This window comes from Panthera tigris, chromosome B2, assembly GCF_018350195.1.
Source record: "Panthera tigris isolate Pti1 chromosome B2, P.tigris_Pti1_mat1.1, whole genome shotgun sequence".
Taxonomy (NCBI): Eukaryota; Metazoa; Chordata; class Mammalia; order Carnivora; family Felidae; genus Panthera; species Panthera tigris.
The window spans coordinates 148,086,349-148,103,834 of NC_056664.1; the positions used below are offsets into that span (position 1 = coordinate 148,086,349).

Consider the following 17,486-nt stretch of genomic DNA (forward strand, 5'->3'; position numbering starts at 1 on the left):
TTCTGTGTTCCGTCCTGGGACCCTGTGCGCGGACACGGCAACGGGGCCACGTCACCGTACCGCCACCCCAACGGGGGCCGCCGGCTCAAGGCCGATCCTTCTGGGGACACAGACGGACTCTCTGTGGCTACCGTCATCTACCGACACCGAGAATAACCCACTTCTTTGAGCTCCACGTCGCCACGTCACACCCCGACCCCTCCGCGGGCCTCCTGCACAGCCCGCTTCCTGTGTGGTACACACCACGCCCTCCTCCCCTCCCTCCCTCCCTGCTCTGCACGCACCTCTGCCCGCGGCGCAGCGAGCTGTCCTCTCCGCCCTCCCACGGTGTCCTGTGACTCTCTGTAACCGCAACCGCCACGGGACTGGGACGTCTTGGGGGCCGGGGGAGGTGTCAGGCGGTCGCCCGTCACCGCCGCCTGGTGCCGTGTTCCCACCCTGACCTCCGGTATCCTCTAGGGCGTGGGGTCTGGGCCTGGCCTCGCTCCCCACCGCCAGCCTTCCCCAGTCGAGCTCCGATCCGCCCTGCCCCCCCCCCCCCCGCCGTGCCCGCCCCCCTGCAAAGCCCGGGGCATGTCTTCTGGGTTAACCACTGAAGAGCTAACTCTCCCATCACCCGCTCTGAGCCCACATCGTTATCAAGGATCGTCACACCAAGGCCAAGGGCTGTGCTGGCCCTTCCCCTGCTGACCCCTGCGCTGCTGCCTGTGGATCTGACCACGGATCCCCACGTGGGGTGGGGGTGGGGGTGACAACCTCAGAACAGGAGTGGGGGCTGGGCTTCACCCACCCACCCCCAACCATTCTTCCAGCGCAGGGGTGAAAGCAGCTTCCTCCTGGGGCTGCCTCACCTACCCTCACCTACCCGACTTGCCCCGTGGACACTCCTCGCACCTCTGGAACCGTCCCCCACGCCCCACCCTCCTCCTCAACTTTCTGGTGTGTTTTTCGGTCTGGATGACACCCTTTTCCCTGCCGTCACCATCACAGTCCTGTGATCTTGTGCAAATGTTCACAGCATTGTTAGGACAGAGACTGTCTCTCATTCATTTTTCTACAGAAACACTCTGTCGTGCCAGAACTCAATCAGTGTGCCCCCCACCTAAAACGTTATAAATTTGATCCAGAAAATATTCTTTGTCCAAGTGTGGATTTATTTCAAAATTGTCGAGATTTATATATTATTTTATTACATATGATAAGCAATTTTTAGCTTAAAGTAAAAACTTTCACATTTAAGGTGTTTTTTTAAAAAAAAGATACTTTAAAACCAGACATTTTTAAAAGAGCTTGCGGCACAGTCTTAAATATTCACATCTTAGATGCTGCTTAGGAAAGGTTAAAAAACCAGGGAAAAAATCATTTACAATTGGCAGAGATTAAAAGCTCCTAATCTGCGGGGAGAGCATGTTAACGACACAACATGAATTTCACGTTACGAGTGTTTAACAGTTTAATCAAGCATGGCCTTTCCGCCAGCACACAAAACGGTCACGACGGTCACGGCAGCTGTAGGGGGAGTGATTACTGCATCGGGAAAGGCGTACTTCACCAAAAACACAACATCAGTCCTTCCAATGCTCTTTTCAAAGAATTTCTCATTTTCAACTTAAGAGAGAAGAGCAGCATTTAATTACTGCATCCCTGGTTGGGGGGGGGGGGGGGAGAAAGGAAAAACAATATAATAACCTGCCTCAGGAGCAAACGTGGACAAAACATTTCTGCCAAGAGACAGACATGTGAGGACGTTTTATAAGAGAACTCAGTGAAGCCATCAAAACATTTTCTAACTAAAACTCTGCTGAGTATCACTTGAAATCAGGAACTGAAATTTCAAAATAATGTTTTAACGTCTGAAATGGCATTTATTTTAGGAAATCTTTTCCAGCACACATGCTAATCTTGATGTAAAGAAATAAACATAAATACCAAAAATAACCTAACAAAAGAACCAAGTTTTAAAACAATGAACTGGATTTTAAAAAGCAAAACGTTTATGACGAATCCTCAGAATTCAAAAAAAATAAAATAAAATTCACAAGACTTCACCTTTCACATTTTCTTTCCAAAACAGTTTGTTTAAACTATTACTTGATGCTTTTATGCATTTAAAATTACTATTTGTATACGGATTGTTAAAAGCATGCACCAGTCAGGGAGCCTGGCTGGCTCAGTCAGAAGAACATGAGACTTTGGACCTCGGGGTTAGGAACTTGAGCCCCACGTTGGGTGTAGAGATTTTTTTAAAAAAACCTTACTAAATAAAAAATTAAGGAAAGCACTCACCAGGGGACTAGAGCTGTGTGAGCAGATTCTATATGCTGCCCTCAAAGGCAGAGGGTTAAGCACTTTCTAGTAGCCTGGCCATGGCTTTGAACTCAGTCTTTCAGGGGTAGATATCGCTTCTAGGTGACCTGTCCTCTTGCTGAGAAACGGCACGACATCTCCCAGCTGGGGCCCCGAGGACAGGCGAGCTACCTATGGTCCCCCTGCTGGACAGCCTGCCCACCTGGGTTGACCCCGTATAGGCACTCATCAGAAAGAATCATCCATTTGAGATGAATAAAAATCGTATTTCTACAGTTTCCTTCATTGTTCACATTAGGCATACGAGTTTGCTGTTTTTCATACGTAACCTGTTCCCAAATTTCACCCAGAAGCAAAGTTGTGCCTCAACAGAGTACTTTTCTGAACCGGTCAGGTTTAAGGTTATAATTAGGGTTTTCCCTCCACAACTAAATTAGTACATTTCTCTGAAAAAAATGCAAGAAAATGGTAGTTACTCTTGACACATAAAATAAATATGTTTCTACTGGCTTCAAACAAACACCGATGTATCAGACCTCAGTTTCTAACTTCCTGGTTTTTTTTGTTTTTTTTTTTTTTTAATGTAGAATTTTGTTTTACTGGTGTCTGTCCATCCCATTTACCGAGTATTTGCAGTCAGGGAAGGATCAGGAATCTCTCGTCAAAATTTCCTAACTGTAAATGTTTAATTGGTAAAAACAGGAGGTTCCAACCTGGTTGCTACACATGTTCTGAATGGTTTTGCTTTATACTGCAAACTTCTATTGATCTTATTTAAAAAGTAAATAAAGTAAATGGAGGGCGGGGCATGCGGAGAGAAAGTCTACGAAAAACAGCTTTTTACATCATATTTGAATGTGCATATCCTAAAATTCACGTAACTGTGTCAAGATCAGCAGAGGACCAGAAACGACAAGATGGAATTTGAACAGTCTCACCTTGCATACGGGATGTACGACAGGCTGTACCTGCAAGAAAAATTCAAAGATGCTGAGACGATCCAGACACCTGCCGCTCTTCTTCGTGCCGAGGGGCCACACTCCAACACCGTAACAAACAAAGCCGCGCGATGCCGTGCACTAACCCTCAAAACACAGCCCCAGACCAGTAACAGCAGCTTCAGCCGGGAACCTGTTAAACGGGCAAATGATTGCTCCCCGCCCCCCGCCTCCCGAACAAGAAGCTCTGTGTTTTCAGGAGCCATCTGTGGGACTCGACCGCCCGCTACAGTCTGGGCCTGTTCCGGTAAGAAGGTCACCCTTTTAAGTCTTTTCGATCAAAAGAGTAAAGCGAGAACAAACGGCATTCCCCTTCAGGGATACATCAACCATCACGTACGGATGATGCCACAAAGTGCAACCTCTTACAGAAAAAGGCCAAGGCACGGGATTTACATCTTCCCACGGTTCCCCGAACAAGAGTGAAACCACCCATAGATAGGGTAACACCCGTCGAGGCCACGACCAGCGGAGGGGAACAGGGCGCAAGGAAAGACTGATCTCGCAGGGGCGACGTCGGAGAGGCTGAAGGCCACGAGCCCGGGCAGGGTGGCCTGACCCCTGCAGGGAGCGCACGAACTCAGCTCTGAAGAAGGAAAACCCTCTGACAGATACTGGATCTGTGACAAACACCGAGGCGTGTGAGGAGGGGCGCAACCAACCCGATCACACACTCACCTCGGGGGAAGTGGCCGCAGCCCAGACCCTAAAGAGGCTTCCCGGGAGGGGGAGCATGTGGCCGGGAGGGAAGGGCGAGGCCGAATACTCGGAGGGACAGGTCACCACAGGCAGCGGGAAGGCCGAGAAGCGGGATTTGCAACTATGGGCAGCTGACTCTGTGGAACCACGTGGGTTTGAACTCATTGGGTCCACTTAAATGTGGATTTTTTTTCCCCCAATAAATACAACCGGGAAATTTTTTGGCTGGAGATCTGCACCATTTTGAAAAAACCTGGCAGATGAAGCCCGCGGCCAAGGAATACCAAAAAGAATTAAGGAATAGGTATAATCGTAAGACCACACTACAGGACACATACAGAAAATGCATATTAATCGACTGTTTCTGAAACTGGCAAAGCTTCAACAGTAGGCTCTTGGTAGTTAAGTTCTGGGGCAAAGGTCATACACAGATTTCCGACGGTGGGGGTTGGTGCCCCTCGTGCCGAAGGTCAACTGTATTCACTGACGATTCAGATGGGACGTGCCAGATATCACAGGGCCACGTTCGGCAGAGGGAATTCTCCCTTGTAACTATCGGGCAACACGGAGCAAAGAGCCAGTATTCTCCCGGGCTTCTCCCTGACATGGCCTCGCTTGTACGCGTCCACCTGGTATTCCCTACACGTGCTGTCGTTTCTCTTTCTCATACGAAGGAGAAGGAAGGGCATCATTGTGCAACAGCACCCCACCCCCCACTGGCGTGACCCCACCCCTCCCCAGTCGCCACCGAGCGACGTGTGGGTCCCACGGGACACTGCAAATCGCACTCATCTGACCTCTCAGGAGGTCCGTCCCCTCCAGGGCACATGCTTCGAACCATCACACGAAAGGCTAGACGTTCCCAGGCTCAAAGGCTCCATAATAAAATGCTTATCGAGACTTAGGGCATTTGCAGTTTCTCAGCAGCCTACGCAAGACTTACCAGGTCATCGACAAGAACTGCAATATGCAGAACAACAAGGCCAGGCCCTTCTTGTGCCACTAACAACAGCAAAAACAGACAAACAGCAGGTTAGGAATCTTTAAAACTATTTTCCTCAAACAGGTTTCAATTCCTCCCCTTCGAAAATGCAGACAGCTTCATTTACGTTGTTAAGTTTTACCGTGACAAATTTGAGACTCGGTAGATCCGAAATTTAAATCTCCATGAAGCGTCTTTCCTTTCTAAAGTCTCCGTATCAATTTAGACGCTGGGAATACAGGGCACCGAGGGAGTGTCCCCGAAGTAACCGCGCGAGGCGGCACGCGCCAGTGCTCTCCCGCCAGCTCCCCAAGTCGACGCCACCTGTACTAAAGTCAGCCCTGAAAACCCCACGGAGCTATCCGATCTCTGTCCTGGGTGGGATGTGCACCCTTTACTCCTTTCTCTCTTGCTCCTGGAGTTACTTTTTGAAGAAAAACGGCATCTTATCGTGATCTTCTAGAATAACGTAAAATTAACAGTTTCGGTTTTAAAATGGCCTATTTTTAGAATTCCTTGTCCATTTCTATTTTTGCTTACTTCTTTATTCATTTTAACTTACTGCCTATAAATAAATAGGCTGTTAGACCAAGGCCAAAACTCAATGTTCCATGCAGATATGCAAATACTGTTTAAGAACATTCTTTTAGGGGCGCCCGGATGGCTCAGTCGGTTAAGCCTCTGACTTCGGCTCAGGTCATGATCTCACGGTTTGTGGGTTCGAGCCCTGAGTCAGGCTCTGTGCTGACAGCTCAGAGCCTGGAGCCTGCTTTGGATTCTGTGTCTTCCTCTCTGCCCCACCCCCACTCGTGCTCACGCTCTCTCTCTCAAAAATAAACAAACATGAAAAAAACTAAAGAATATTCTTTCAGTCATCATTGAGAAATGAGGTGTGAGAATTGTCACACAATTAAAGCTCAGTCCATTTTGACACAGAATATTTCTAGAACATATATGCTACTGTTTGGTTTTTTTTTTTTTTTTTTTAATGTGTAGTTTTCTTGATAGCTCACGAACCACCTCAAATCCCTAAGTAGATGGGGGGTGGGAGGGGGCAAATAAATAATCAGGAGCACTGGAAAGTGTGCTGAACTTCAGGCTAATGAAGAGCCGTTCACCTTAACAGTAACAGGTATATTGAAGTTCTTTTGCCCGCCCGCCCTTTTTTTTTAAGCGATTTTACATCTTCTTAAAAATTAATTAATTAAAGTAACCTCTGCACCCAACGTGGGGCTCAAAGTCACAACCCCAAGATCAAGTCACACGGTCTTCCGACCAGGCCGGCCAGGCGCCCCCTTTTGCTGATTTGTTTTGGTTTGTTTTCTTGCCCTTTCGTATTAGTTTTGACATCTTGCGACTCGAAACGCACTCCCTCATCAGCGGCCTCCTCTCTGCCGTAGGGGAGAGGATGGCCCGGCTCGTGAGCACCGCAGACGAGAGCAGACAGACCCCAGCAGGAGCCCCTGGGAGCCCAGGAGCCGTCAGGGTCGGGTCAGTGTGCTCCAGAGGCAAGCAGGAGCCCGCCTGTGTTGGATGGCGGGGTTCATCGCGAGTGTAGCCACTAAGCTCATGTCACGATACACAATGTTAGGGACACCCAACCTCTGTGGGCTTCAAGAAGCCAGACTTTGAGCTCCTTCGGGACAGCAGGGTGAGCATGACGGTGAGGGGCCAGTTAGCAGAAAGCAGGCGCAGCTGACATACTTACCCAAAGAGCAGCGCACAGCGTAAGTATGAAACACAGCTATAGGAAAGGAAAGAAAAAATTGCAAATGTGAGTCCTTTCAAAACCTTAAAAAAAGTCATAAACTAATCTGCATCGTTTGCACGCATAATAAAACTACGGGACAAGATCAGAGCCGCGGCCAAGTCTAGCCGCATTCCACACTGCGAGCCAAGTTCATCCTCCCCTCGAGTCCGTGACTGCAGTGTTCCCAGGCGAACTGGAAGCTCCTAGTGAACAATCCGTTGATCAAATCAACGGAAAGGATGCTTGAGGAATGGTTTAGTGATATCAGCTGTTCTTTTAATTTGATCTTCAATTTTTCTAATTCTTGTACAATTAACATCTAGCGTTCTGTTAGTTTCAGGTGTACAACGGAGGGACTCAACCCTTCTACACGTGACTCCGTGCTCGTCACGACACCCACCCTCTTAGTCCCAGACGACAGCCGTTCTTACGCGTGCTTGTGTCAGTGTCTGGTAACAGAATATCGCCAACAGAGAGCTTAGTATGACTGGGGACGCCCAGTAATTCGACTTTACTTAAATCTACTTTACTTAACGGAAGGAATCTACTGTAATGATTTCCATGCAGAAGATGACAGCACCACTCCACATCCCTGGGTCCCCCAAGGGGCAGGTGACAGCAACAGTGACAAGCAGGAGGCTGGCGGACAGAGAGCCCTAGGCTTTGACGCTCCGAGTGTTAAATCAGTCATTGGGTTCAGACTCCAGTCATCTTCTCTTGAAAATGAGGACGCTGTCTACCCACATGCTCTGAAGGGCTCCGGCAATGAACGAAGCAGAACTGGTCTGTGACATGCTTGAGGTGGGGGCTGGCACTGAGGAGACGCCACGTGAGTGGCCGTATGTGCGCACGGTCATTATCAGGCAAAATCTTACGTGAGCAGCAAATGAGACCACACAGAACAGTCAGGTGGACATGCTGACCGGAGTCATCACCGAAGTCGTGTCATATAAATACTTAATGGTCTCTTCTGGGAAACGGTCTACATTTCTAAATGTTTACACAGCCTTCTCGACTTGATGCTTATACACAACTAAGACGGGTTCCAGGAGACTCTACGCAAAGCCAGTCTCCAAAAAATCCTAGTGAAATATAAACTTCTCACGGTCTAACAGCATGAGATAACTTTCCAGTAACCCAGACAAAGTTGAGTGTTAATGTATCTCTGTACGTGCTAATACACGAAATTCTAACTGGAAAAATCAGAAATACGGTACTAAACTATGACGACAGTGAAAAAGGACACGAACGAGAAGTTAGTCTAAAACAGGTGTTCCCTCTGGTAACGAGGTGGGAGGAGACACACATTATGGTTGAGAATGAGCTGCGTCCAGAAGCTTAGCACTGGTTACAAGGACAAACCGGCCGATACGATGACCTTACGCTCCACAACGTGCGTTAAAGAGGCAAGAGGAACCTGCCAGAGACTCAGATGAACACGCTGGGAGCCGGGGGCTCAGTGCACGCGGGGACACTCGAGTTCCTCGGCCCGGGACCCCAAAACGTCAGCCGAGAACCCAAAAGGTGCGGCATGAAAACGGTTAACCGCCCCTCGCCCGGTTCACAGATAAAGAGAACGCCAGGTGTCAGGGTGACGACCTGGCAGCCGTGCACAGTCTGGTGACAGGGACCTGGCACACTCACAGGTCCGGCCACAGAAGCCACGCTGTTGGGAGTACAAACGGTGACACGGGAAGGCACCAAAGCCAGACGGCCGGCTACGTCAGTTGAGCCCAGCGTCCCCGAGAGGACTCCAGTGGCCCCGGAGGAGACCCGTACTCCAGCCCCACCTCCCCGAGAGCACACGCATCTGGTTAGAGGTGCTCCGCGGGGCTTGGAAACAGCGTTCAAGCACCTCCAAGCTCCGCTTTGAACCCACGGAGCCCCGACGCCAGGCACGTGCAACAGGAGGCGGGATTTCGCGAGTCGGCCAATTGAGGCGATGTTGTACCATCTACCTCCTGCAGACACACAGGCTTAAGGACGTGAGGGTGACATACGGGCAGCGAAGAAACAGAACAGGACAGACAGAAGGGCGGGCAGCCATCTGCAGAGCAGTAACGCAAGACACGTCCCAAGGCTTGAACTGTCAGTGTGTACTTACAAGCATAATAATTGTTGCAAGCAATCTTGTCGTTTCAAACATTTTCTTCAGCTGCTTCATGGGTCCCATTAAAAAGCACGTACTATTTGAAACAAACAGGAGCAGAGATGAATCTGTAATTTGTCTGGCCATATAAACAAAAATGCTTTCAAGAAAAGACATCCCGTGCTGGTTTACGAATAAAAATTTCTCACTAAATCACTTATATTTTTCTTTAATATTAAAAGGAAACCTTTTTTTTTTTTTTAGACTTGTTTATTTAAGTAAGCTCTAGGCCCAACGTGGGGCGTGAACTCATGACTCTGAGATCAAGAGTCACATGCTCTACGGACTGAGCCAGCCAGGTGCCCCAAAAGGAAACTTTAATCTAGTTTCCCATGACACACATAAATGCCTTTTTACAAATTACTGGCGGTCGGAGGGATCCTGAACTCACAGGTGATCTGCTTCCAATCTGCCCCAACTCAGTCACTACCCTTCCTCATTTCCGCCCGTGACGGGCCAGAGCGATGAACGACGCCCTCCGGACACCGGTCCGTTTAAAGCCCCCGACAGCGGCCACACATGCACGTGCTGAGCTGGGCTCTGCTCAGACCGGAGCCTGGAAGGGAAGGCCTGCAGGCACAGGCCCAGGAAAGCGGGCTGAGCTTGGTCTCAGCTCACACAGCTTCACGTGACTACCTCTGATCCAGAAAGTTCCGGAGGAGACAGAAGGTCACCTGGGAAAGCTAACTCCTGCCTCTGACAGCTACTTCAACAGACATCCAAACACCCAAACATGCACCAAAGATCCTCAGACAGGAATGTGCGAAAGCCCGATCCGAAATGCCACTGGGCTCGCCGGTGCTCGCCACCATCAAGGCCGGCTCTTCGGGCTGGTCGGCTGGAGGGCCGGTCCTTTCTCTCACTAAGACGCGGCTTCACAAGCAGGGAGCGGGGCTCCGGAGGACGGTCTGGTGGGAAGTGCGCCTGGTCACCTCACTGGGCACACCCCCGGGGCAGGGACTCACCCGGCTCCAAGGATCGCACACTGGGGTAACGGAGAGAAACACCCGGCAAGTGCCCCAAACGCCGGCTCCCCCTGCCCGCCCCACTCCGCCGCGCCGCTGGCCCACGGCAGGGAACGATAAACGTTTCCTGAGCGAACATCAACTGTGCAGCTACAGAAGCAGACCCTAGCACGAAGCGCTCACCGGGAAGGAAGACTGCGATGGCAACAGCAACCCAAACGACCCGAAGAGCCCGGCTTCCACACGTACCTGGCCAGCGCAGCGATGTTTCCGAGCGTGTAGAACACTGCGAAAAGCTTGATGCCCCCGGGAAGCCACAGTAATCCAGTTCCCTGAGTTAAGACAGATTTTAAAATCATGACACCACCGTGACAGCTTGAAACACAAACGCGCTACGGACGATCATTACATAATATGCAGTTTAAGTATAAATGCGCCAATGCGGACTTTTTTAGTTCTAAAAAGGCAGTTAACTTTCCTGGTCATCGACTCTGAGCCTTCTGCCTGTTTTGCGGGTCGGTGCGCACAACTTAGCGGTAACACAACCTCCCCTGCGCACGTGAGTCAACCTCACTCTTAGGTCAACAGGCCCCGTAAACGGCAAGTTAAACAAAGTAGTTAAGGCATCTCGATTCCTGACCCTGCAGCTCTTTACACACATGGGGTTTTCTTTAAAAAAAAAAAAAGATTTTCGGGGCTCAGTCGGTTGAGCGTCCACCTTCAACTCAGGTCATGGTGTCACAGTTTGTGAGTTCAAACCCCGTGTCGGGCTCTGTGCTGACAGCCCGGAGCCTGTTTGGGATTCTGTGTCTCCCTCGCTCTCTGCCCCTCCCCCGTTCATGCTCTGTCTCTCTCTGTCTCAAAAATAAATCAACATTAAAAAAAAAAAATTTTTTTTTAAATTATTTTCACAGCCCCTAAACCCCATGAAATGTGAACGCCTCCCCGTCCTGATCTCCTCGCCCCTATTTCAGGCGACATACATCCCGTGGAAACAGACTCACTGCGATCGACTACAGGCTGCTCGCTGCCACTACCCAGGGTCATCGGTCTGACAAAAAGTAAAAGCGATCGGGCAACACGAAGCTTTAACTCACAAGGATAGAGAAGAAAATGCCGCACACGAAGCAGATCGCAAACCACTTCAACCTGGTGTTGAAACTAAGGGACGAGGCATCCAGGACCTTAAAGAGGAAGGGAGATCAGATCACGTTCTTAACCTGCCATGAACCAATCTGATTCTTCATGCTGAATTATGGCCAAGTTTCATTTTAACCCGTACGGGGAATCGGTCTTATGCTGCACATGGTCGGGACTTGGCGAAGAGCCACAGTCCACGGCTACCAAGGGGGATGTGAACATGACCTGGGACTCACATGGTCCTGAGAAGCCGAGAGCCCTGCCCAGGTGCGAGAGCAGCTGTGACAGCAGCCCTGGGCTCCCGGTTCTCCAGGGCCTTACCTGGGCGGGACGCCAGGCGCACCGAACGTGGACCAGTGGACACAGCGTGTGATGCGTGTTATAAAATACTCAGGGCTTAAAGAAACAAGACAAGCGGACTGTGGACCGACGATGCGGAGACGGTCCCGGCACGCAGGGCTCACCGCCTCCCCGCATCCCCACCGGAGGTCGCATACGGCAGGCTCCCTGAGGCAGAGCCTGAGACAGGGATCTGGTACACGAACTGCTCTCAGGAGAAACCCCGTAGAAAGTCGGGGGGCTGGACGGGGAAGGGGGACCTGATGTGGCGTCGGCTGGAGTTCAGCCCCGACCTACAGCATCACCCCGCACCTCAGTGTCACTTCTGCCTCGAGGCAGGGGGCCAGCCTTCCGGAACCCACCTCCCGTCAGCCGGTCCCTGGCTGTGGGCAAAGTGGGGTGACTGCAGGACCTCCAGGGTGAGCCGCTGGGAGATGGGTACACCCGCCCCGCGACGGGGACCTGGGCAGCCAGCAGGGGTGATCATTTCCATGTGTTATAAAAGTTCACTTAAAACCAACTCAGGAAAGCCCTAGGGACCCCCTCACCCATTATTAAAAACACATTACTGGAAAGATCATTTATGCTAGAGCAAGAGCATTCCTGTATGCTGTGTAAATTCTGACCAAACGGTGAGGGAAGAGAGCGGCAGTGACCCCGCTCCTGACACACTGATGGGGGGGGGGGGAGCAGGCAACACACTCTTGCAACTTCTGTCCCAGTGAGGCTGGGGCGGGACAAAAGCGGCTGCCTCAAGAAACTAGAAACAGATCTTGAGAACTCATGTATCAACATGTCATTTCTGACTTCCGTTACCGTATATACTCAAAAATGAGACACGCTTCGTATGTATTCTCGAGAATAATGAAGCAAAACCAGAAAATTTTATATGCGAAAGCTCAAAATACCTTTGGCTACATTCCTTACCTCGACAGGTTAGTCTGGGAGTCCTTATGCAGCATGAAAAGTAGATAAAAATAACTAAATAAAGATTGTAAATGTAACACACATCACTTTTTAACACATTTAACAAATGTTTTTTCAAAAATTTGCTTTAATTCCCACTCTTGCTTCCAGCAACGTCCCCCGTGTACAGAATCGCTCCACTGTACGAGAAGGCTAGACCGGCCCGTGAAAGCATCTGAACCTCACGGGACCAGAAGGGCGCCCGCCAACAGTGTCCCTGCTACACAGAGCACAACAAAGCCCAGAGGTGGAGCACGACACGGGAGGCGGCCCGCGACACGTGCAGGGCAGGGGCCGAACGGTCAGGGTGAGGACACCGCGACGCGGGCGCGTGTCGTCTGCACTTTCTTCTACAAGTTTAAATCACCCCACTGTTGCTCTCCTGTCGGCTCAGCTATTTGCACCACAGGAGGCGTCTCCCCCTATTACCATTTCCACGGGGTGATCTTAAAACCGAAACCGAAACGAGTTATTTCTATTCGTAAATACGGAATACTCAACCCGCGAGCAAAGACCGGTCTTGAGCTCAGCGTAAAGAGCCGAAGGTGAGCCGACGGCGAACACAGGCTACAGGTGTCCAGCGACTCTCCTGAGTGGGATCGTCACCCCACCTTCCCGGGCGCCCTGCGCCTGACCCAGTCCCCTCCCCTGACTGGCAGGCTCACGCGTCAACGGCCACCCCTGCCCTCCCCACTCCCGTCACCTACTGCTCTCTGGTCATCCTCTCCCACTCGGGACCCCTGATCACAGGTCCCACCCTGCATCCCGGCAGAGTGTCGGATGCTTTCGGCATCCACACGGACGGCCCGGCCTCCCTGCGCCTCGCCCCCTAGTCCCCGTGACCTTTGCCCTCCAGTGCACTCAGTGAGCCAGGCCACTCTCACCGCCCGGAATCAGCCCACGTCCAAACTTCAAGCGGCAGCTCCCGGCCCCCGACGTCCGGCCCCGACGGTGGCCACGCTGATTCAACTGCTCGTGTCCCGGCTGCACCGCGGCCTCTGGGTCCCCTTAGCCAGCCCCCCGGTCCTCCTCCCTTCTGTTCTGCGGAACTCCCACGCCACGCCGACTCAGGAGGGCCTTTGGAATCCCCCTTCCGCCGCACCCATCTGGCAAAATCCCACCGCGACTCCAGCCTGCCGTCCTCTTCCTCTGGGCGGTCCGACGGCAGGACGGGGGGCTCACAGCCAGGTGCTCAGGTCATCGGCACCTTCCGGCGGGCCCTGCCTGCCCGGCAGCCTGACGTGACACAGCGATGTCTGTCTGCCTCTGGCTCCGTGGCCCGCTGACTGCTCAAACCTCCAGTCTTGTCCTGACACTTCCGGCGGGCAGCTCCCCGTCTTTCACACGAAACGGAAACCATCAACGCGCCCTCCCTCCACCGTTTGCCGCCGAACCACCGCGCCGACCTCGAGAACCTCTCTCCTTTCCCTCGGATCACCACGGAGGTCGGTGCGCCCTGCCCTAGAGCCCAGCCCTCCACCTTCTCTGGGAACCTGCACTGTCAGCTCCGCACCCCCAAGAGCGCCCCGAGTTCTCTCCCTGAGACCATGTCTCTCCACCTGTCCCCGTGACTGGGCCTCTCCCGTCTTGAAGAAAAAGCTCGCCTGATTCCCTCCGGCCTCTGCTCATCCATTCAGCAAATACCTACGGAGTGCTCCCGGGTGCCAGCTCCACGGGCCGCTCAGGGTCTCGCCCTCCCTGCACCTGCGCCCCACATCTGCTCCCCGACATCAGGCTCCCTCGAGCCCCTTGTGTGCTGCTCCCTTGACAGTGAGTGGAGCCCCGGGCAGGGCCGACTCCCTGGGGGAATGGCCCAGAGGGAAACCAGCCCTTCCTGGGTTCCAGCCTCCTGCTGCTTCTATCGCAGAAAGTGCTCCAAGGCAGGAAGTGCCCTCTCACGTGGCCTAGTGCTTTAACTGGCTACTGGGGGCGGCTACGGGGGGGGGGGCGGGGGGGAGACTGGGGGGGGGGGGTGACTTCAAACAAGCAAATGCCCAGCGAACAGAACAGCAGGGGCGGGATGTGCTGCAGGGGAAATCAGGCAGCTCCCAGGCTGGAGGGCAGGGAGGGCAGCGGCCAGAGCGGGTGGTCCTGCTGAAGGCCTCTGGGGACGTGCCTCGAACTCTGGCCTCCACCCTGTCCACCCTCAGCAGGACGATGGGGCAGTCCCAGATCTCAGATCCCTCCTCCGCTGTCTGGCCACCTCCCCAGTCTGCCCTGAGCCAATTCCATCAAGCCCTCCAACTCCGGCTCCTGCGTGTCCGGCCGGCCACACTCGAGGGACACCACCCGGGTACCAGCAGCAGCTCCTGGCATCCTCCCCGCCCCGTTCCCCGCTGCCTGCACTCGCCAAGGGGGGGCCCCATCTTCTCAAGAACCCCCCCGCCGGTCCTGATCACTAGGGGGTTCACTGCCACTCTCCTCCCTTCCTCAGCCCCAGAAACGCCTCCTCCAAGACCCTGCCATCACGCCAGGCCACCGGCTGCTGCTTCTCACTGTTGTCACTACCATCCCCTGGGTCACCCCCATCACTGCCCCATCACACCTCTTGCTCTCGTACGGACTCTGCACGGGGCTTACTACCATCCCCCCACTCCTGTCTGAACTGGTGACTTCATCACCGCGGTAAGCCAGCTTCCAAACTCTAAGACTCTTGGTTTCTCGAGCGTCTCTCCTCCAAAGGTCGAATTCTGCACCTTACGTCAACCAAGCCCCTTCTCTCTGGCAATAAATGCACCACGTGTCGACAATCTCCGTGACCTCGGTTTCAAGCGTCCTCCTTCCGATCACCAGCCCCTACCCTCCAGCACCCCCGCCCCCACCCTGGCTGCCCTCCTATAATCACTCGGCCCTCTGTCCCTCTGACGCATTCACTGGGCAAAATGTGAACCCTGGTGAAATCCAACTCTGCCAGCCCTGCCCTGCCCTCCTGCTGCCGAACGTGACTCCCGCTTCAAATTCAGGACCACTGCCCACAGGTGGGGCCCTGTGCTGCGAACAGTCCCAACGCTGCTCCCCTCCATTCGTTTTCCTATTCTCTAACCAACCACTTCGCACCTCCTTGAACTTCAACGCTCACCCCCTCCAAACTTCCACCTGGCAACCTCATTTCCTGTTTCAGTGTGGACAGCTAAGGAGTCGGGGGAGAATCCTCTCCCGCTCCGAAGGCAGCACCTGGAGCTGTGTCGCCCGCACACCAGCCTGCGTGAGCTGGCCAAGGCCGGCCCCCTCTCTTGTGCACACGTCCCATCTCCTGGGATTTTCCCAACCACTCCTGGACGGCACCCCAGCAATGATCCCCTCTCTTGCCTGCATCGTCAGCTTCCCCCTTTTCTGGACTATTCTCAACATCTCTCTCCCCTCTAGACTGTGGGCTCAAGAAAAGGGGCACTATCACCTCCCTGTCCCCAAGGCTTAGAGCGGCTCAGTACAACAGAACTTTCCGCCACGAGATGTCCCACTCACATACTGTCCTGTACAGCAGCCACTAACACGTGTGCCTCCCGAGCACCTGAAATGTGACCCGTGTGACTAAGAAAGAATTCCAAACTGTATTTAATTTTCACTAATGCAAATGTAAAAAACCACACGCGGCTCTGGGTCCTGTACTATATAGCACAGACGTGGGGCATACGGTGGGGAACAAAAGAGTGGCTCCATCAATGAGTTGGGTGAGCCATTACTGCCCTAGTGGCATTTCTCACACTACCTACCGCTCGTGGATTCTTGTGTTGCCACTGTGATTGGCCCAACTGGTCACAGCGTCCCCTGAGAGCCGAGGCTTCTCTGCCAGCCCCTGAGCCCCCACAGACTAGCCTAGAACCCTGGCCACAAGAAGTGCTGAGTGAAACACGACAAGGAAGGGAGATGGGAATGGAAAGGGACTAACAAACGACCCTCGGGCAGCACTATGGGTTGTAAGCGCCCCGCTCCCGGGACAGGCCAGTAACGGTTGTCAGCATGCGCGCCACAGAAACACTTACGAAGCAGTTCCTGCTCCACTGCTATTTTTAAACCTCTCGCCAGAGGAAGTAACCCTCATCAAGCCTCCCGGCTCAGAGCGCAGAAGCAAAGGATGTTTTTGTTTTACGGTTAACCTTGTGGCAGGGGCTCGATGCCCTAACGGACAACTTCTAATTCCGCGTATTTCGCTTTTTCAACGACCTTCCCCGCCCCTCTCCTGCGTCCCTACTCCCAAAAGACACACGCACACACGCACTCCCAGCGCCTCGTCCGCCTCCACGGCGGACGCACGGGACTGTAAGCTCTGGGCTCGCTGCGGCTCGCAGGACAAAGCCGCTGCCCACCTGCTGGCGCTGCCCAGCCGGGTTCAGGGTCCAGGCCGAGCGCAGCAAACCCAGCGGAGCTGGGCTGAGAGCGGCTGGCTGATCCGGGGGCGCGAAGACGGGCAGCAGAGGGGCTCCCGAGGGTCAGAAGGCCAAAAGCGGGGCGTGGGGTGGGTCTCACAGCGAGCCTCTGCAGACGCCACGAAAACCGGGGAGGCTCCCCAGAGCCTCCCCGGGAGGCGGCGGAGTCGTCCCTCCGCAACGCGGCCCGCACAGGACCCCCCCCCCCGCCCAGCCCGCTACCTGCGCGGTGAGGCCCTGCTCCTCGTCGTCCTGGCCGCTCAGGACCCGCCGCAGCTTCTCCATGGCCCTGCTCCGCCGCCGCCCCGGCGGCTCCCGCTTGCCGGCCCCCGCTTGCCGGCCCCCCGAGCCCTGCCGGAACCCGGAACCAGGAAGCCGGAACCCGAAACCCCACGAGACCGGAAGTCCGGGCCGCCCGCTTCCGGCGCGCCCGCGCGGCCCCCCCGCCGCTATCTAGCAGCGCGCACCTGCGCGCCGGCGCCCGTCTGGCCGGGGTCGGGGTCCGCGCCTGCGAGCGGCGGGCGTGGGCGTCGCGGCCGTCGCTTCCCTCCCCTTCCCTTCCCGCGGGCCAGCCTGGCGGTGGCGGTGACCACCCCCCTCGGACCGCGGCGGGCGCCGCCTCCCTTCACCTGGCGTCGGGTCGCGGCGGACGCACAGCCGTTGCTGTAGGACGAATACACCCGCGAACGCGGGTCCTCGCGCGTGGTGTCGGCGCTCCGCACCGCAGACCCACGGCGGGTGCCCCAGACCGGAGCCCCGGCACTGCAGCCCCGACACCCCCACGTCCAGTCTTGGAGCCCCAGATCTAGTACTGCCAGCCTGTC

General features: G+C 54.1%; 1 protein-coding gene across 2 annotated transcripts; it reads right to left on the minus strand.

Annotated features, from left to right (window-relative positions):
* Positions 1-1,133: 1,133 nt before the first annotated feature.
* On the minus strand, positions 1,134-17,043 carry SFT2D1 (SFT2 domain containing 1). Of its 2 annotated transcripts, XM_042987511.1 has the most exons (8): positions 16,885-17,042; positions 10,948-11,034; positions 10,100-10,182; positions 8,841-8,922; positions 6,695-6,730; positions 4,948-5,006; positions 3,246-3,275; positions 1,134-1,644 (listed from the first exon to the last, which is right to left on the minus strand). In XM_042987511.1, the coding sequence occupies exons 1-8, from the start codon at positions 16,945-16,947 to the stop codon at positions 1,605-1,607; spliced, it is 480 nt and encodes a 159-aa protein (XP_042843445.1). In that variant the 5' UTR covers positions 16,948-17,042; the 3' UTR covers positions 1,134-1,604. The 2 variants fall into 2 exon arrangements, with proteins under 2 accessions (XP_042843445.1, XP_042843446.1); XM_042987512.1 differs by lacking the exons at positions 1,134-1,644; positions 3,246-3,275 and adding an exon at positions 3,292-3,438 and having other exon boundaries at positions 16,885-17,043.
* Positions 17,044-17,486: the final 443 nt, after the last annotated feature.